Below are 21,668 nucleotides of genomic sequence, written 5' to 3' on the forward strand. Positions count from 1 at the left end.
TTAGCTAGCTAGCTAATGATGTAACATGACTGAACAAGGTGTACTGGTAAAGTAACCAGGTTGTTAGCTAGCTAATGAGGTAACATGACTGAACAAGGTGTACTGGTAAAGTAACCAGGTGGTTAGCTAGCTAATGATGTAACATGACTGAACAAGGTGTACTGGTAAAGTAACCAGGTTGTTAGCTAGCTAGCTAATGATGTAACATGACTGAACAAGGTGTACTGGTAAAGTAAACAAATGCCGGTGAGAGATTTATGAAGACGGCTTCAAGGGGTACTGAACTTCCTCATTTGGCTTAGTTTTTTAGCTTGGCCTTTAGGAAATGCAACAGCCTTGACTGAAGCTAAACCAGAGTGGTTTTGGGAGGGTGGTTTCATGTGGATGCCCCTTGTGTGTGTGTGTGTGTTCCTACGTGGCAAGCATTTGTACATGAATACACTGAGTGTACAAAACATTAAGAACATCTTAACATTCAGTTGCACCCTCTCCTTTTTCCTTTAGAACAGCCTCAATTAGTCGGGTGCATGGACTCTACAAGGTGTCGAAGGCGTTCCACAGGTATGCTGGCCCATGTTGACTCCAATGCTTCACACAGTTGTGTCAAGTTGGCTAGATGTCCTTTGCTTGGTAGACCATTCTTGATACACACAGGAAACTGTTGAGCATTAAAAAAAACAGCAGTATTGCAGTCCTTTACACAAACCGGTGTGCCTGGCACCTACTACCATACCCCGTTCAAAGGTACTTAAACATTTTGTCCTGCCCATTCATCCTCTGAATGGCACACACACACAATCCAAGTGACCAGTGTCATCAATCAGAAATGATAGATTTCACCTGGAATCACCTGGTCAGTATGTCATGGAAAGAGTAGGTATTCTTAATGTTTTGTACACTCAGTTGTACATTATTATAATAATAAAAATGCATCTGTAAACTTAGTAGATATCACCATCTAGAGGCTTAGACTCTGACATAAACAACTGCCACTCCCACAACAGGTTGTTTTAAGGACACATATTTTCAGTCCTCTCCCTCTCTCTCTGCAGAAAAAGCTAAATACATATATTGGCATACCTGCTCCCGCTCCCCCTCCTTGGTGCTCCAAGGTGCCAGGCTCCCCAGCATTACTCACTCTTACCACCATCATTACGCACATTACCACCATCATTACGCACACCTGCCCCCCCAGTGTTAATTGTCGTTTGTCGTTGCCTACCCGTGTGCTGACTCAGCTTCTACCTGTCTGTTCCCAAATAAAAGTTGACCCCCTGTACCTGCTTCTCCAGCATCAGTCACTACCTACTGTATCAATATATTTGACTGCATCCGTAAATGTTTCATGCTCTCTCTCTGTTTCCAAGTAGACCATGTGGTTAGTGCACCGTACTACATCTCTGTTGCCAAAATAAACCATACACTGCTGGGTCATTGATGGCTGTTGGGTCATTGATGGCTGTTGGGTCATTGATTTGGAATCTTTGCCTTCCAAGTGCAACACTGTAGGTTGCAAATTAACACCAACTTCCATGTGTGTCATATCCTTCGATGCGTGCTAGCATATATCAAGTTTTATGGTTTAATACAAAACCAATGAGGCCATCTTGGTAACTCCTCATACAGAATGAATGGCACAAGGACAAATGCAAATATTTATGTAACCTGATTCATTAGCAAGCCAAAACCACAACATATGAAACATATTTACTATATTAATCTATAATAAGTTTTATGTGAGCCTAACTGGTTTGCATGTTCAACCATGTCTGCTTGTAAAGGTGTCCTCTGTTGAACCAGTCAGCACTTTCCTCAGCCAGCCAGTATTGGTTAGTTTGCAGCCTGTTTGCAGTCAAAACAGTAGCTTCATTCACTGCCTAAAAAAAGACTCCTACCACACAAGACAGAACAATGGTAAGACACACCTGTTAATGAAGTAATATGTCATAAAGAAGAGATGATTGAGATATCTTAAATTATTTATCAAATGTATGCCAATATGTTATGTCATGTTTCACTGTGAAATCACACGTTTATATAAAAAAAGAACATCTCTATGAGACCCGCTGTACTGATTGGTAGAGTAGTTTGTGAAAGTTGAAGGTTGGATTGGCTGTATTTATTGATGTTTGTACACTGCCTATGGTATCCAACAACTAATGTATCTACTAACACAAAATAGAATGCAGTACTTGTATTATTGATGTACTAGACGCAAGAGTGAGTCAAGGTTAGCGAATGAAATAGCTACAGTCTTGAGGTGAATCAGCTTCGTGATATGCCACACCTGTCAGGTGGATGGATTATCTTGGCAAAGGAGAAATGCTCACAAACAGGGACGTAAACACATTTGAGAGAAATAAGCTTGTTGTGCATTATTTCAGCTCATGAAACATGGGACCAACACTTGGTCGTTTATATTTTTGTTCAGTAATAAATAACATTCAGTCCTTAAACAGACTGATCATTACAGAGGTGCACCTTGTGCTGGGGACAGTTAAAATATATGAAGTGTTATGTGAACTGTAACTCAGTAAAATTTTAGAAATTGTTGTATGTTTTGTTTATGTTTTGGTCAGTATACATAGCTCATGCACAAAGCAGTACAAGTTTACTGAGTGACTGATTCAAAACAGCAATATTTTATGAATAACCAGACAAATACATTTGCAGACCTTTTAGATACACAAGTACCAGTCAAACGTTTGGACACACCTACTCATTCAAGGGTTTTCCCTCATATTTTTCCTTATAGTGAAGACATCAAAAACATGAAATAACACATGGAGTCATGTAACCAAAAAAGTGTTAAACAAATCAAAATATGTTATATATTTAAGATTAAGATTCTTCAAAGTAGCCACCCTTTGCCAATGATGACAGCTTTGCACACTCTTGGCATTCTCTTATGTAAAAAAAAGTAAAAAATAAAGAAAAACCCTTGAATGAGTTGGTGTGTCCAAACTTTTGACTGGTACTGTTTTGTTTTTTTTAATACAAAAAAATAGTGCAGTGTAAAACAATGTAATACACAGGTCAAGTGGTGAAGAGAAGACTAAGTAAACACCAGTAACATGGAAATGAGGAAATGAGTCAATGTAAAACAATGTAATACGCAGGTCAAGTGGTGAAGAGAAGAGACACAAAGTCAACAGCAGTAACATGGAAATGAGTCAATGTAAAAAGTCCAGTAAGTGATCCACCACCATCACAAATACAACAGGTGTAGACTTTACCGTGAAATGCTTACTTACAAGCCCTTAACCAACAATGCAGTTCAAGAAATAGAGTTAATCAAATATTTACCCAAATAAACAACATGTTTTTTTTCACATGTATTTAACCAGGTAGGCTAGTTGAGAACAAGCTATCATTTACAACTGCGACCTGGCCAAGATAAAGCAAAGCAGTGCGACACAGACAACAACACAGTTACACATGGAGTAAAACAAGGGTACAGTCAATAACACAATATAAAAAATAAAAAAAAATAAAAATAAAGTCTATATACAATGTGTGCAAATGGCATGAGGAGGTAAGGAAATAAATAGACCATAGTAGCAAAGTAATTACAATTTAGCAGATTAAAAGTGGAGTGATAGATGAGCAGATGATGATGAGCAGATGATGGTGTGTAAGTAGTGGTACTGGTGTGTAAGTAGTGATACTGGTGTGCAAAAGAGCAGCAAAGTAAATAAAAACAATATGGGGATGAGGTAGGTAGATTGGGTGGGCTATTTACAGATGGACTATGTACAGCTGCAGCCATCGGTTAGCTGCTCAGATAGCTGATGTTTAAAGTTAGTGAGGGAAATGTAAGTCTCCAAATGACATGAAACATAATAAAGTAACAATAACGAGGCTGTATACAGGGGGTACCGGTACCGAGTCAATGTGCGGGGGTACAGGCTAGTCCAGGTAATATTCACTGGTTATTTTAGCATGTAAATCTTGGTGGTGGAAACTACATTTTTGTTGTTGATGCATGCCAGCAAAGGCACTACACAACACAACACTAAACAATACATTAACAATACATTAATTGCACTATAACGATTACAAACGGTGCCCACATTAGTTCCTACAGAAAGCTGTCCCAACAGCAGAGCTGTTGCTTTTCAGCACCATGTAATGAATCCGTACCACCGCTAAACCTGGCTATCAGCGGAGCCTTGTCTGACAGCAAAACAGTTCATTCAGCCTCATTTACTGCCCTTTTAAAAAAACATAGCTGATGTGGCTGACTTGCTTGAACAAATGTGGTTTCTAATGACAATTGAACAGGAAGGTGGGGTGCAAAATTTGGACATCAAATTTTCTCATCAAAGTCTGGCATTCTCGGGACTTATGGTGCTTTCAAGACAACTGGGAACTCGGAAATAAACAAGGTTGAATCATGACTTCAGTTATCTTGATGTCAGAGCTCTATAAAGAGGCTGTAAGAACCGACACCGGAGATGAGAAGCAGGTATGAGAAGTCAACATTTAATAAGGAACAACCATGAAACAAGACCGGCACAGCGTCAGCACATGGGGCAAAACAACAAGATTTGACGATCATTGCAGTAGCTGGGAACAGAGATGTGGAACTAACAAATATAGTGGAGGTAATAAACAGGTGATTGAGTCCAGGTCAGTACAAGAATACGCTGATGCGTGTGATGGGGAAAGGCAGGTGTGCGTACTGATGGTGGCAGGAGTGTGTAAGCGCCAGAGAAGGCGAGCGGGAGCAGGCGTGACAGAGGCCTTAGTTCCCAACTTGGAATTCTGAGTTGGATGACTGTTCAAAATCCGAGTTTCCAGTTGTTTTGAACGCGGCAGAAGTGCTGGCTTGACAGAATGGCCAATGTATACAACCTTTTCTAGCCCATGTTGTTGCATGTTGTTTTCTAGCCCATGTTGTTGCATGTGAATGTATCAAAGCAAGCAAAGAAGTTGTTTAGTTTGTCTGGGAGCAAGACATCGTGGTCCGCAACGGGGCTGGTTTTCTTTTTGTAGTTTGTGATTGACTGTAGACCCTGCCACATACCTCTTGTGTCTGAGCCGTTGAATTGTGACTAGACTTTGTCTCTATACTGATGCTTAGCTTGTTTGATTGCCTTGCGGAGGGAATAACTACACTGTTTGTATTCGGTCATGTTTCCAGTCACCTTGCCCTAAATAAAAGCAGTGGTTCGCACTTTCAGTTTTGTGCGAATGCTGCCATCAATCCACGATTTCTGGTTGGGGAAGGTTTTAATAGTCGCTGTGGATACAACATCACCAATGCACTTGCTAGTAAACTTGCTCACCGAATCAGTGTATTCATCAATGTTAGTGTCTGACGCCACGCGGAACATATCCCAGTCCACGTGATCGAAGCAATCTTGAAGCTATCCGGAATCCGATTGGTCGGACCAGCATTAAACAGACCTCTGGCAGCGGCGGAGTGAAGGGCGACTATGGCAGCGCCGGAGTGAAGGGCGACTCTGGGAGCGGCAGAGTGAAGGGCGACTCTGGCAGCGCCGGAGTGAAGAGCGGGTCTGGCAGCTTCTGACTGACGGGCGGCTCTGGCAGCTCCTGACAGACGGGCGGCTCTGGCAGCTCCGGACAGACGGGCGGCTCTGGCAGCTCCTGACTGACGGGCGACTCTGGCAGCTCCTGACTGACAGGCGGCTCTGGCAGCTCCTGACAGACGGGCGTCTCTGGCAGCTCCGGAGTGAAGCGCGACTCTGGCAGCTCCGGAGTGAAGGGCGACTCTGGCAGCTCCGGAGTGAAGGGCGACTCTGGCAGCGGCGGAGTGAAGGGCGACTCTGGCAGCGTCGGAGAGAAGGGCGGCTCTGGCAGTTCCTGACTGACGGGCGGCTCTGGCAGCTCCTGACTGACGGGCGGCTCTGCCAGCTCCTGACTGACTGGCGGCTCTGGCAGCTCCTGACTGATGGGCGGCTCTGGCAGCTCCGGACAGACGGGCGGCTCTGGCAGCTCCGGACATACGGGCGGCTCTGGCAGCTCCGGACAGATGGGCGGCTCTGGCAGCGCCGGAGTGAAGGGCGACTCTGGCAGCGCTGGAGTGAAGGGCGACTCTGGCAGCTCCTGACTGACGGGCGGCTCTGGCAGCGCCTGAGTGAAGGGCGGCTCTGGCAGCGCCGGAGTGAATGGCGACTCTGGCAGCGTCGGAGTGAAGGGCGACTCTGGCATCTCCTGACTGACGGGCGGCTCTGGCAGCTCCTGACTGACAGGCGGCTCTGGCAGCTCCTGACTGACGGGCGGCTCTGGCAGCTCCTGACAGACGGGCAGCTCTGGCAGCTCCGGACAGACGGGTGGCTCTGGCAGCTCCGGACAGACGGGAGAACCTGGAGGGTGGAGATGGAGAGAGGCACAGCAACGGATGGACCGGGCTGTGGAGGAGCACTGGAGCTCTGGTGCGCAGCCTTGGCACCACTCCTCCAGGCTGGATGATCCCGTTAGCCCGGACCCTCCAGATTGCAGGCACAGGTTGAACTGGGCTGTGGGTGAGCACTGGAGATCTGGTGCATATCACTCGCACCTCTCCCTTAGGCTCAATACCCACATTCGCCCGGCACGGGCGGAGCGCAGGCACAGGACGCACTGCACCCTCCCATCACCCCGGAGACACAGCACGCAGAGCCAGCGCAGGATACACTGGACTGAAACGGCGTACCGGAGACCAAACACGCTGGGCCGGCACAATACGCCCTGGCTGGATGCCCACTCTCGCATGGCAATTGCGGGGGGCTGGCCGATAGCGCACCGGGCTATGAGCGCGTACTGGCGACACCATGCGCTTGACCACATAACACAGTGCCTGACCAGTACTGCACTTCTTCCGGTAAGCACGGGGAATTGGCTCGGGTCTATCGCCTGACTCCGCCAATATTCCCGTGTGCCACCCCAAAACATTTTTTGGGGGCTGCCTCTCTTGCCTGTTGCGCTGCCTTACCTCATATCGCCGCCGCTCAGCTTTCACTGCCTGCAGCTCTTCCTTGGGGCGGCGATATTTCCCTGCCTGTGCCCAGGGTCCCTTGCCTTCCAGTATCTCCTCCCATGTCCAGGAGTCCAGAACCCTCTGCTCCTGGTTACCACGCTGCTTGGTCCGTTTGTGGTGGGTAGTTCTGTAACGATTGTCTTCCTCTTCTGATGAGGAATAGGATGGATCAGACCAATGCGCATCATGGTAAGTGTTCATGTTATATTTATTAAACCGAACACAAAAATAACAAAGGGGAAAACACGACAAAAACAAAACAGTTCTGTAAGGTGCAACAAAAACACTAAACAGAAAATAACTACCCACCACCCATAGTGGGAAAACAGGCTGCCTAAGTATGGTTATCAATCAGAGACAACGATCGACAGCTGCCTCTGATTGGGAACCATACCAGGCCAAACACAGAAATACAAAACCTAGAATACACAACATAGAATGCCCACCCCAACTCACGCCCTGACCAAACTAAAACTGAGACATAAAAAAGGAACTAAGGTCAGGACGTGACACAGGCTTGAATAAATTAAGTAGCCAATAGGCAGAGGGTGGCTTCATTTGTCTGATTCTCTGTAATGATGGAATGGGATTAATAATATATTTATTATTTAGTCTTGCATCAAACAACACAACTACATGTTCAGTCACCTCCTTGTCTGATGTCGATAAACAGGGTAATGTCAAGCCTTCTATGTTTTTTTTTTCAAAAGTCTCATGGAATGTAGGCTTACATTGAACACCACACATTAGCTGCTACTGTAAGCTGAATGATAGAACAGCTATTTCTATGTTAAAATGTTATGGGATGCATTTTCTCCATTGTTTTTGGTGGTAGGCCACTCTGATGCAGTAGGCCTTATTATGATCCAATAGACACATTAGCCTATATGGCCACTGTTAAAACTGTAACTAAAGCAGGTACATCCTCAGTTTTCACAGCAAATGTGTGTGTGAAGTTGCACAGAATATTCACAATTTTCAAGTTTGTGCTCAGCAGACCTGAAATTTGCTCAGTGCCTACATTTTTTTTGGGGGGGAATTGCTTGCAAGTAGTAGAATCGAAGTTGCAGAACGTCCCTCTCTTCCGTGTTTATACCAGAAGAGATACTGGAAAAAATGTGATTTAGACAAAGGGGCGGGACTTCCGTTACAAAACTCACTAACTGCTGCTCCTCAGTCTTCGCAAGGAATGATCCGTCGGTGTCATGGATCATCGGTGTCATGGGCGAACAGAGCTTTTTGTCAACTGAAGGCTCTGTTTACCTCGGCTCCTGTGTTGGCTCATCTTGATCCCTCCTTAGCGTTCATAGTTGAGGCGGACGCGTCCAAGGCTGGGATAGGGGCTGTGCTGTCTCAGCGCTCCGGTACACCACTTAAACTCCGCCCCTGTGCTTTCTTTTCGAAGAAGCTCAGCCCGGCGGAGCAAAACTATGATGTGGGGGATCGGGAGCTGTTGGATATTGTCGGGGCTCTGAAAGCGTGGAGGCATTGGCTTGAGGGGGCTGAACACCCTTTTCTCATTTTGACTCACCACAGCAATCTGGAGTACATCCGGGCAGCTAGGAGATTGAATCCTTGCTAGGCAAGGTGGGCCATGTTTTTCACCTGTTTTGTGTTCACTCTATCATACAGACCAGGTTCCCAGAACGCTAAGGCAGACGCACTGTCTCGGATGTATGACACAGAGGAGCGGTCCACGGATCCTACTCCCATACTTCCGGCTTCTTGCCTAGTGGCACCGGTGGTATGGGAGGTTGACGCGGACATTGAACGGGTGTTACGTGCGGAGCCCACATCTACCCAGTGTCCAGTTGGACGTAAGTACTTTCCGTCTGATGTTCGTGATCGATTGATTTGTTGGGCTCATATGTCACCTTCCTCTGGTCATCCTGGCATCGATCGGACACTGCGCTGTCTTAGTGTGAAGTACTGGTGGCTCACTTTAGCTAAGGAATTGAGGGTGTATGTCTCCTCCTGCTCAGTATGAGCTCAGTGCAAGGCACCTAGACACCTACCCTGAGGGAAAATACAACCCCTACCCGTTCCACAACGGCCGTGGTCGCACCTATCGGTGGATATTGTGACAGATCTTCCTCCACCACACGGGAACACCACGATTCTGATTGTTGTGGATCGGTTTTCTAAGTTCCTTTGCCCGGTCTCCCTATGGCCCTACAGACTGCGGAGGCCCTGTTTACACACGTCTTCCGGCACTACGGGGTGGTACTATCGGTACTGTCACAACTTCCGCCGAAGTTGGTGCCTCTCCTTGTTCGGGTGGCGTTTGGCGCTCGTTTTCGGGTGGCGTTTGACGCTCGTTGTCACCGGCTTTCTAGCTTCCACCGATCCATGTTTCTGTTTTCCATTTGTTATGTCTTGAGTGAACACACCTGGTTCCCATTAAGTTATTCTTATTTCCCTATTTATTTCCCTCTGGTTCTCAGTATGTGTGGTGTGTGATTGTTCCTGTTATGTTTAGTCTTGCGTGTTAGGATTTGTTATCCCTACGTGGATTTATTCTACTGAGTAAAGTACGTTATTTTACCCAGTTCTGTTTCCTACGCTTGACTCCGTCCCCTCCTATAAATCACTGACGCTGCCAGTCGGGTCTCAATTTGCATGTAAGAAAAAAATGCGTAGAATGCGTATTACAAGAAACTGCCCCTTTTGTGACGTAAAACAACATTGCAACGCTGTGCTACGATCCGTCAGCCTTGTTTACGTATACTGTGTAGACCCCTTATGTCAGCCTTCTGCATCTGTGGTGGAAGGTGGCCGAGCCACAATGGTGTTTGCAAGACCATGAGACATCCCGAAAATAGGTCTTCTCATGAGAACTTCTGTAGCACACAACATTAAATAACCACCTTTTGGTAGGGGGAAACCTTTAAGGGGAAACCTTTTGCTCTACAACCCCCACAAGTCTCACGGGACTGAAGGTAACCCATACATATTAAAGGAAGTATGGAGATATACAGTGCCTTGCGAAAGTATTCAGCCCCCTTGAACTTTGCGACCTTTTGCCACATTTCAGGCTTCAAACATAAAGATATAAAACTGTATTTTTTTGTGAAGAATCAACAGCAAGTGGGACACAATCATGAAGTGGAACGACATTTATTGGATATTTCAAACCTTTTTAACATATCAAATACTGAAAAATTGGGTGTGCAAAATTATTCAGCCCCTTTACTTTCAGTACAGCAAACTCTCTCCAGAAGTTCAGTGAGGATCCCTGAATAATCCAATGTTGACCTAAATGACTAATGATGATAAATACAATCCACCTGTGTGTAATCAAGTCTCCGTATAAATGCACCTGCACTGTGATAGTCTCAGAGGTCCGTTAAAAGCGCAGAGAGCATCATGAAGAACAAGGAACACACCAGGCAGGTCCGAGATAATGTTGTGAAGAAGTTTAAAGCCGAATTTGGATACAAAAAGATTTCCCAAGCTTTAAACATCCCAAGGAGCACTGTGCAAGCGATAATATTGAAATGGAAGGAGTATCAGACCACTGCAAATCTACCAAGACCTGGCCGTCCCTCTAAACTTTCAGCTCATACAAGGAGAAGACTGATCAGAGATGCAGCCAAGAGGCCCATGATCACTCTGGATGAACTGCAGAGATTTACAGCTGAGGTGGGAGACTCTGTCCATAGGACAACAATCAGTCGTATATTGCACAAATCTGGCCTTTATGGAAGAGTGGCAAGAAGAAAGCCATTTCTTAAAGATATCCATAAAAAGTGTTGTTTAAAGTTTGCCACAAGCCACCTGGGAGACACACCAAACATGTGGAAGAAGGTGCTCTGGTCAGATGAAATCAAAATTGAACTTTTTGGCAACAATGCAAAACGTTATGTTTGGCGTAAAAGCAACACAGCTCATCACCCTGAACACACCATCCCCACTGTCAAACATGGTGGTGGCAGCATCATGGTTTGGGCCTGCTTTTCTTCAGCAGGGACAGGGAAGATGGTTAAAATTGATGGGAAGATGGATGGAGCCAAATACAGGACCATTCTGGAAGAAAACCTGATGGAGTCTGCAAAAGACCTGAGACTGGGACGGAGATTTGTCTTCCAACAACACAATGATCCAAAACATAAAGCAAAATCTACAATGGAATGGTTCAAAAATAAACATATCCAGGTGTTAGAATGGCCAAGTCAAAGTCCAGACCTGAATCCAATCGAGAATCTGTGGAAAGAACTGAAAACGGCTGTTCACAAATGCTCTCCATCCAACCTCACTGAGCTCGAGCTGTTTTGCAAGGAGGAATGGAAAAAAAATTCAGTCTCTCGATGTGCAAAACTGATATAGACATACCCCAAGCGACTTACAGCTGTAATCGCAGCAAAAGGTGGCGCTACAAAGTATTAACTTAAGGGGGCTGAATAATTTTGCACGCCCAATTTTTCAGTTTTTTGTTACGGTTTTCTTCCGTCGAAGGAGAGTCGGACCAAAATGCAGCGTGGTTAATTCGAGACATGTTTAATAAATGAATAAACACGACAATACAAAAACAACAAACGGAACGTGAAAACCTATACAGCCTATCTGGTGAACACTAACACAGAGACAGGAACAATCACCCACGAAACACTCAAAGAATATGGCTGCCTAAATATGGTTCCCAATCAGAGACAACGAGAATCACCTGCCTCTGATTGAGAACCGCCTCAGGCAACCATAGACTTTGCTAGAACACCCCACTAAGCTACAATCCCAAAACCTAAGAAAAAACCCCATACATAAACACAACACAAAATAAACCCATGTCACACCCTGGCCTGACCAAATAAATAAAGAAAACACAAAATACTAAGACCAGAGCGTGACATTTTTGATTTGTTAAAAAAGTTTGAAATATCCAATAAATGTCGTTCCACTTCATGATTGTGTCCCACTTGCTGTTGATTCTTCACAAAAAAATACAGTTTTATATCTTTATGTTTGAAGCCTGAAATGTGGCAAAAGGTCGCAAAGTTCAAGGGGGCCAAATACTTTCGCAAGGCACTGTATATCGATATTAAACCTTCAATTGAAGGTAACCCATACAAATTAAAGGAAGTATGGAGATATATATAGATATTAAACCTTCAATTGAAGGTAACCCATACAAATTAAAGGAAGTATGGAGATATATATCGATATTGAAACTCCATCTGAAGGTAACCCATACAAAGTAATGGAAGTATGGAGATATATATATAGATATTAAACCTTCATCTGAAAGTAACCCATACAAATGATCGTAAGTATGGAGATGTATATAGATATTATTAAACCCCCATCTGAAGGTAACCCATACAAATGAATTGAAGTATGGAGCTAGCTTTGTCCCGCCAAAAATTAGGGGTTAAATAATATGTGTAAAAAAATGTATATACTGTATATATATATTTCCTGAGCTTTCTTATGTCTCCTAGATATGGAACAGACAGTTTCTGATTTTTGCAATGTTACGTAGATGGAAAAAACTTCTGCAAAACACCAGTCTCAAAGTCAACAGTGAAGAGGTGACTCCGAGATGCTGGCCATCTAGGCAAAGTTGCAAAGAAAAAGCCACATCTCAGACTTGCCAATAAAAAGAAAAGATTTAGACGGCAAAATAACACAGACACTGGACAGAGGAACACTGCCTAGAATGCCAGCATCCCGGAGGCGCCTCTTCACTGTTGACGTTGAGACTAGTGTTTTGCGTTTACTATTTAACCTCTAGCGCGAGCAATCCCGTATCCAGGAGCGTAATCATAGCCTCAAGCGCATTACCATAATGCAACGTTTCCTATTCATGAACATCGCAAATGAAATGAAATAAATATATTCAAACACAAGCTTAGCCTTTTGTTAACAACACTGTCATCTCAGATTTTCAAAATATGCGTTATAGCCAACGCTAGACAACCATTTGTGTAAATTTGCATGGCATAATGCTATGCTAGGCTGTGCTGGCAGCAGGCAACATTTTCACAAAAATAAGAAAAGCAACCAAATTAAATAATTTACCTTTGAAGAACTTCAGATGGTTTCACTCAGGAGACTCCCAGTTAGATAGCAAAGGTTCCTTTTTTCCAAAAATAATATTTTTGTAGGCGAAAAAAACGTCACGTTTGTTCATCCTGCATGGCTGAGAAATCGACAGAAAAATACTTCAACTATAACGCATTAGCATAACGTAACTTTTTCTATTCATGAAAATCGCAAATGAAATGAAATAAATATATTGAAACACAAGCTTAGCCAACACTGTCATCTCAGATTTTCAAAATATGCTTTTCAACCAAAGCTACACAAGCATTTGTGTAACAGTATTGATAGCCTAGCATAGCATTAAGCCTAGCATTCAGCAGGCAACATTTTCACAAAAACAAGAAAAGCATTCAAATAAAATAATTTACCTTTGAAGAACTTCGGATGATTTCAATGACGAGACTCTCAGTTAGATAGCAAATGTTCATTTTTTATTATGATTATTTGTGTTGGCGAAATAGCTCTGTTTTGTTCATCGCGTTTGGCTAAGAAAAAGACCGGAAAATGCAGTCACTACAACGCCAAACCTTTTTCCAAATTAGCTCCATAATATCGACAGAAACATGGCAAACGTTGTTTAGAATCAATCTTCAAGGTGTTTTTCACATATCTATTCGATAATATATCAGTCGTGACAGTTGGTTTCTCATCAGAAGCAAACGGAAAAATACTGCGGCTGGAGATTACGCAATAATTACAACGGAGGACACCAAGCGACCACCTGGTAGATGTTGTCTCTTATGGTCAATCTTCCAATGATATGCCTACAAATACGTCACAATGCTGTCGACACCTTGGGGAAGCGACAGAAAGCCTAAGCTCATTTGTGGCCCATTCACAGCCATATAAGGAGTCATTCGCATGAGGCGGTTTCAAAAAATGCGCCACTTCCTGATTGGATTCTTATCTGGGTTTCGCCTGTAACATCAGTTCTGTGGCACTCACAGACAATATCTTTGCAGTTTTGGAAACGTCAGAGTGCTTTCTTTCCAAAGCTGTCAATTATATGCATAGTCGAGCATCTTTTCGTGACAAAATATCTTGTTTAAAACAGGAACGTTTTTCATCCAAAAATTAAAATAAGCGCCCCCTATATCCAAGAAGTTAATGAACCTGCCAGTTGAGGACTTGAGAGAAGTCTGTTTCTCAAACCAGATACTCTAATGTACTTGTCCTCTTGCTCAGTTGTGCACCGGGACCTACCACTCCTCTTTCTATTTTGGTTAGAGCCTGTTTGCGCTGTTCTGTGAAGGGAGTAGTACACAGTGTTATACAAGATCTTCAGTTTCTTGCCATTTTCTCACATTGAATAGCCTCCATTTCTCAGAACAACAATAGACGGACGAGTTTCAGAAGAAAGGTCTTGTCAACCCCACAAATGCTGATGTTCCAGATACTCAACTAGTCTAAAGAAAGACAGTTTTACTGCTTCAGGCGGAAGTGATTCAGGGCACGGGGACATTGTTCCGCAAGCCTGTACGTGTGGTCTCTGCTGTAGCGACCATGTTTCTGGCACTGTATCTGCCCTATCATTTGATAAGGAATGTGAGGATAGCATCCCGGCATCCCTGGGCAGGGCTGTCTGACTGCCACAAGATACATATACAGAGTGCATACATCCTGACCAGGCCGGTGGCATTCGTCCATAGTGTTATTAACCCTGTGTTCTACTTCTTCATGGGAGACAAGTTCAGAGAGCTCCTATAGAACAACAGTTTTCAGCTGTGCTAGCATAATTGCAAAATGGTTTTCTAATGATCAATTAGCTTTTAAAATGATAAACTGAGATTAGCTAACATAACGTGCCATTGGAACACAGAAGTGACTGTTGCTGATAATGGCCCTCTGGTTGCCTATGTAGATATTCCATAAAAAATCTGCTGTTTCCAGCTACAATAGTCATTTACAACATTAGCAATATCTACACTGTATTTCCGATCAATTTGATGTTATTTTAATGGATGAAAAAGGTGCTTTTCTTTTTTACATTTCTATGTGACCCCAAACTTTTGAACTGTAGTGTATGTACGGTCACTGTGGGGACGACGTCGTCGATGAAATTATTGATGAAGCCGATGACTGAGGTGGTGTACTCCTCAATGCCATTGGATGAATCCTGGAACATATTCAAGTTTGTGCTAGCTTAACAGTCCTGTAGTTTAGCATCTGCTTCATCTGACCACTTTTTTATAGACCGAGTCACTGTTGCTTCCTGCTTAAATATTTGCTTGTAAGCAGCAATCAGGAGGATAGAATTATGGTCAGATTGCCAAATGGTGGGCAAGGGAGAGCTTTGTATGTGGAGTAAAGTTGTTCTTGAATTTTTTTACCCTCTGGTTGCACATTTAACATGCTGATAGAAATTAGGTTAAACCTATTTAAGTTTCCCTGCATTAAAGTCCCCTGCCACTAGGAGTGCCGCCTCTGGATGAGCTTTTACCTGTTTGCTTATGGTGGTATACAGGTCATTGAGTGCAATTTTAGTGCCAGCACTCCTCTCCTCTCATCTCCCCCCTCTCCTCTCCTCTCCTCCCCTCTCCAGGTGTATAACTGTACAATGCTAGATGACTTCCTGTTGCAGTACTACCTGGCTCCCGCCTATGCCCTGGAGTTTGCCCTGGGTTTCCCCAGCAACCTGCTGGTGGTCCTGGGTTACGTGTTCTGCCTGCCAGAGTGGAAGAGCACCAATGTTTACCTGTTCAACCTCGCTGTCTCTGATCTCATCTTTCTGTGCACTCTGCCACACCTCTCCTACCTGTACGCCAAAGCCAATTCAGAATACAGCGGCTTCGGCTGCATCATCAACCGCTATATCCTCCATACCAACCTCTACTCCTCCATCCTTTTCATGGTGTGGGTCAGCATGGACCGCTTCCTGCTCGTACGACACCCGTCACGACTTCACTTCCTGTTGACCAAGAAGGCGGCCCTCTGCTTGTCTCTCATGACCTGGGTGGCAGTTAACATGCAGGTGGCCCCCCTAATATTCTACATCATCCAGGACATGCAGAAAGGGAACTGGAGCTTATGTAAGGACTTTGGGAGCCTGGGGGTTATGGAGAACTTGCTGGGATACAGCCTGGGCCTGACGGTGACTGGCTACCTGCTGCCTCTGCTGGGGCTTGGCTTCTTCAGCTTCCACATCAACCAGCTTCTCCGTGTCCAGGCGGAAGTGATTCAGGGCACGGGGACATCGTTCCGCAAGCCCGTACGTGTGGTCTCTGCTGTAGCGACCATGTTTCTGGTACTGTATCTGCCCTATCATTTGATGAGGAATGTGAGGATAGCGTCGCGGCATCCCTGGGCAGGGCTGTCTGACTGCCACAAGATATATATACAGAGTGCATACATCCTGACCAGGCCGGTGGCATTCATCCATAGTGTTATTAACCCTGTGTTCTACTTCTTCATGGGAGACAAGTTCAGAGAGCTCCTATTGGCCAAGATCAGAGTCCTGGTGAGACAGCTAGAACAGAGGACAGGGACATCAATGTGAGATCCTGTTGAACACTCACTCACACACACAAACAAACACACACAGTGTCCGGGAAAATATCATGGTATGTTTGAAATATTATTCAAGTAGGCATATTTAACCAATGTTGTGATGTCCCGATCTGCAGGGGAGGGGTGGAACCAGCCACGCTAAGCATTTTTATGTCTACTATATAAGACCTGAGCATTTCTTGTATTATTGGGCTCACAACAAGTCACCTACGATTGGTCCTTGACCAGCTCCTTTATTGCAATTATTGATAATAAATATTGATTGTTTGAAAAAATAACAAAGTCTCTCTCACTTAATTTTTTTTATTTTTATGACAATCTGCTGACGAGGATGGGATCCAGAGGATGGACAAGGAATCCCGAACATAGAGAAATAAAAAGGTGAGACTGGAATTTCTTATAGCAAGCATATGAAAGGCCTAAAACAAAAAGAGGTGTTAACACAGGGCAGTTGCCTGTGTGAGTTGCCAGGGTCAGAATCTGTGTGAGCGGTTCAACCCCATCTGTGTGAATGGTTGATATTCTGTTTAGAATAATAGAGTCTGTGTGAGCAGTTGTTCATATTTTTTTCAATTGCTAACAAGCATCGGTCAATACTGAAGCCACTTTTTCAAAACTCTTCACACACTCTGCATTACCAACATGCATTTTGGCCAAACAGTTAATCTCACCGCAAACTCAGTCAAACCACCAAAACACTTCATGCATGTCTCAAACTAAGCTTGTTCGAACATAACACTGGCAACAATTCTCACTCAGAAAGAATATATTGTCACTCATAACACACTGACCTAAAAAAACACTAACAGGGAGCATTATATGAATTATGAACTTTCTTCTTTGAAGTTTGAATGATTTCACATAAATCTGTATTTCATTATAGAATTAGAATAACATCTTTTCACTTTGACTGTACTGAAGTATATGTAACAAGAATTAATCAGAAATGCAGCAATTTGCTACAATAGCTTTTATATTTTCTCTATCTTTGCATGTAGTAATTTACTTGTGAATAATAAACAGTTGAAACAAAAACTAATTCCTGACATTCCAGGGTTGCAAAAATAATTACCAAAAAACCATGAACCACATGTATAGTATAATCACTCATACTGTGGTGCGAGGGTTCTAGTTCTCCCTCTCCTCTGCATTTGGCCACAAGTTCTCTTCAAATTACACCTATGTGTTCTCTGGCGATGCATCTTGCAAAGTATCTTCTGGAATGTCTAATAACCCTGTCAGACTTCAGGAGAAGTGTCTCCACACCCCACATTCATGGCATCCAGTAAGGACATCTGGTCATATGGATGGTGGTCATTAACCTTCCACCTCCATGCAGAGAAAAACTCCTCTTTGGGGTTTAGGAAGGGGATGTATGGAGGCAGGAATAGTACTGACATCCTGGGATGTGCAGCAAACCAGTCTGTGACTGCAGCAGAGTGGTGGAATGCCACATTATCCCACACAACAATGAAGTTAGGGGAGTTTCTTTTCCCCCTTTCGTCCGCTGGCACAAGTCAATCATGCAGTTCCTCCAGAAAAGAAATGAGCCTCTCTGTATTGTAGGGGCCAAGGAGTGGTTTGTGTAACTGCAAACCATCATTGGACGGTGCCAAGCTGCCCACTCTACCTCTGCCCCCAGTGGTGTTCATATGCCACAGTTCATTACTGCAGGCATGACTGTGCCTCAGGGCCAAAAGGGCACAGCATGGAGGCGTTGTTGTGTTCTGTGTCGCATGAACTGCACCACTTGTTCAGTTTGCCTCTGCTTTACATCAGAAAGAGACTGCTATGGGACATGGCACAGGCAGGCAGCAAAATATTGTGTAGAGGACTTCCAAAGGGTGTACTGTTTTTTTTAAATATTTATTTTCTAATATGACTTCATGCTAAATGTCATGTAGCTCACCTATTCCTGAAGTTATCAGTCTGAAACTTTGCACACCTACAGTTGCCCTCTTGTGTTATCCGTCAAAATTATCGCCAGCATCCTATCTGACTGTGTGGCTATTCTAGTACATGTGAAAGATGATACTACAACAATAAATAAACAGAAATGCTCTTTCTTTCTCTTTTCTTCCATCAGATCTACTGTGTTATATTCTCCTACATTCAATTAACATTTCCACAAACTTCAGAATGTTTCCATTCACATGATACCAAGAATATGCATATCCTTGCCTCTGGGGCTGAGCTACAGGCAGTTAGATTAGGGTATGTCTTCAGGCGGAAATTGAGAACAAAGGGATGCAGCCATAAGAGGGTTTAACTTCTTACAGCTGAGATCCCGTTAACGGAGTCGATATGACAACAGCCAGTGAAAGTGCAGGCCGCCAAATTCAAACAACAGAAATCTCATAATTAAAATTCCTCAAACATACAAGTATTTTACACAATTTTAAAGATGAACTTGTTGTTAAGTAGCTAGGTCATAAAAATCAGAAAAGCAATCAAATTAACCGTTTACCTTTGATGATCTTCGGATGTTTTCACTCACGAGACTCCCAGTTACACAACAAATGTTCCTTTTGTTCCATAAAGATTATTTCTATACCCAAAATACCTCTGTTTGTTTGTGGCGTTATGTTCAGAAATCCACAGGAAAGAGCGGTCACGACAACGCAGATGGAAATTCCAAATAGTCTTCATAATGTCCACAGAAACATGTCAAACATTTTTTATAATCATTCCTCAGGTAGTTTTTAAAATATATATTCGATAATAAATCAACCGAGTGTGTAGGTTTTTCAATAACAGTGGGAGGAACAATGGCGGCTTTACTCTGTAGCGTAAAAACTCACTCTGAAAGCCCCGACCTATCCACTTACGCAATGTGATCTTTCACGCTAATTTTTCAAAATAAAAGCCTGAAACTATGTCTAAACACTGTTGACACCTTAGGAAAGCCAGGGAAAAAGGAATCTGGTTGATATCCCTTTAAATGGAGGATAGGCATGCATAGGAACAGAAGGGTTTCAAAATAATAGGCACTTCCTGATTGAATTTTCCTCAGGGTTTCGCCTGCAATATCAGTTCTGTTATACCCATAGACAATATTTTGACAGTTTTGGAAACTTTAGAGTGTTTTCTATCCTAATCTGTCAATTATATGCACATTCTAGTGCCTGGTCCTGAGAAATAGGTCGTTTACTTTGGGTACGTTATTTTTCCAAGCATAAAAATAGTGCCCCCTAGCTTCAAGAGGTAAGACGAAAGCAAACCATGCGATTATCTGAGGACAGCGCCCCGCATGCAAACACATGAAAAACATATTTCAACCAGGCAGGTGCGACACGAAAGTCAGAAATAGCTATTCATAGCACTCCAAAAGGTCCCAGTTACATCACAAATGGTCCTTTTTTCGATAATTTTTCGATAATGTCCTTCTTTATATCCATAAAAACTCAGTTTAGCTGGCGCACTTCAGTCAATAATCCACCATCAAAATGCATACAAAATGAATCCCGAACGTTACTAATAAACTTTTCCAAACAAGTCAAACAACGTTTATAATCAAACCTTAGGTACCGTAATATGTAAATATACCATAAAATTTAAGACGGAGAATCGTTATTGTCTTTACCGGAAAAAATACCAAAGAACGCGTTCTATTCCAAACACTACAGCCAAAATGGGAGCCACCTAGAAGAACTACAATTTCTGGGTAATTTTTCCTAAAACCAGCCTGAAACTCTTTCTAAAGACTGTTGACATCTAGTGGAAGCCCTAGGATCTGCAATCGGGCACGATTTCGCCCTATTATAAAAGTGCCAGCCATTGAAATCAGTGGTCGGATGATTTTTTTTGGGGGGGGGTGGTTTGTCCTCGAGGTTTCGCCTGCCATTTCAGTTCTGTTATACTCACAGACATTAACATTTAACAGTTTTAGAAACTTTTCATTACCTAGCTTCTGGGCCTGAGTAGCAGGCAGTTTACTTTGGGCACGTTTTTCATCCGGAAGTCAAAATACCGCCCCCTATCCCAAAGAAGATAATAATAGACAATGACTCAAGTAAAAGTAAAAGTCACCCAGTAACATACTACTTGAGTAAAAGTCTAAAAGTTTTTGGTTTTAAATATTATCAAAATTATCAAAAGTAAATGTAATTGCTAAAATAAGTAGAAGTACTAGTATAAATAATTTTATATTCCTTATATTAATATGGATCCACTATTTTAAACCTCTTATGCATCCCTTCACGCGCCAATCCCTTTAGCGGGATTGATTTGACAACATCCAGTGAAATGGCAGGGCGCCAAATTCAAACTACAGGAATATCAATATTCAACACTCACAAAAATATAAGTGTAATACATTAAAATAAAGCTTAACTTCTTGTTAATCCAGCTGCTGTGTCAGATTTCAAAAAGGCTTCATGCAGACCATGCGGTTATCTGAGGACAGCGCCCCGCATACAAACACATGAAAATCATTTTTCAACCAGTGCGACACAAAAGCCAGAAATATAAATATAATAAATGCCTTACTTTTGATGATCTTCTTCTTTTTTCAATCTCAAATGTCTCATTGACACAATGAATGGTTGTTTTGTTCGATAAATTCCTTCTTTATGTCCCCAAAATGTTAATTTATTTAGCGCGTTTGATTCAGAAATACACCAGTTCCAACTCGCCCAACATGACTACAGAGTATCTAATAAGTTACCTGTAAACTTGGTCCAAACATTTCAATCAACGTTCCTAATCCAATCTCAGGTATCCTAAAATGTAAATAAATGATAACATTTAAGACGGAATAAACTGTTTCTAATACCGGATAAAAACAATGTGGAGCGAGCTCCACTTCACGCGCAACAAAAAGACTCAAGCCCTTCAGAGTACCTACAAAGAACAGCCCTACTTCTTCATTTCTCAAAAGAACTATTTCTAAAGACTGTTGACATCTAGTGGAAGCAATAGGAACTGCAATCTGGACTCTTATAAATCAGGTCTCCCATAGACACCATTGGAAAACACAGTGACCCCCAAAAATGTTTTCCCTGGATGGATTGTGCTCGGGTTTTCGCCTGCCAGATCAGTTCTGTTATACTCACAGACATTATTCTAACAGTTTTAGAAACTTCAGAGTGTTTTCTATCCAGATCTACTAATTACATGCATAGCCTACCCTCTGGGC

General features: G+C 43.1%; 1 protein-coding gene across 2 annotated transcripts; it reads left to right on the forward strand.

The window, feature by feature from the left end:
* The first annotated feature begins 498 nt into the window (after positions 1–498).
* LOC112265746 (succinate receptor 1) lies at positions 499–16,870 on the forward strand. Of its 2 annotated transcripts, none has more exons than XM_042296466.1 (2): positions 499–561; positions 15,567–16,870. In XM_042296466.1, exon 2 carries the CDS (start codon positions 15,582–15,584, stop codon positions 16,518–16,520), a length of 939 nt encoding a protein of 312 aa, XP_042152400.1. In that variant the 5' UTR covers positions 499–561; positions 15,567–15,581; the 3' UTR covers positions 16,521–16,870. The 2 variants fall into 2 exon arrangements, with proteins under 2 accessions (XP_042152400.1, XP_024299074.1); XM_024443306.2 differs by lacking the exon at positions 499–561 and adding an exon at positions 1,787–1,914 and having other exon boundaries at positions 15,567–16,869.
* Positions 16,871–21,668: the final 4,798 nt, after the last annotated feature.

The sequence above is a fragment of the Oncorhynchus tshawytscha genome, linkage group LG13, assembly GCF_018296145.1.
Source record: "Oncorhynchus tshawytscha isolate Ot180627B linkage group LG13, Otsh_v2.0, whole genome shotgun sequence".
In the NCBI taxonomy this organism is placed as follows: domain Eukaryota; kingdom Metazoa; phylum Chordata; class Actinopteri; order Salmoniformes; family Salmonidae; genus Oncorhynchus; species Oncorhynchus tshawytscha.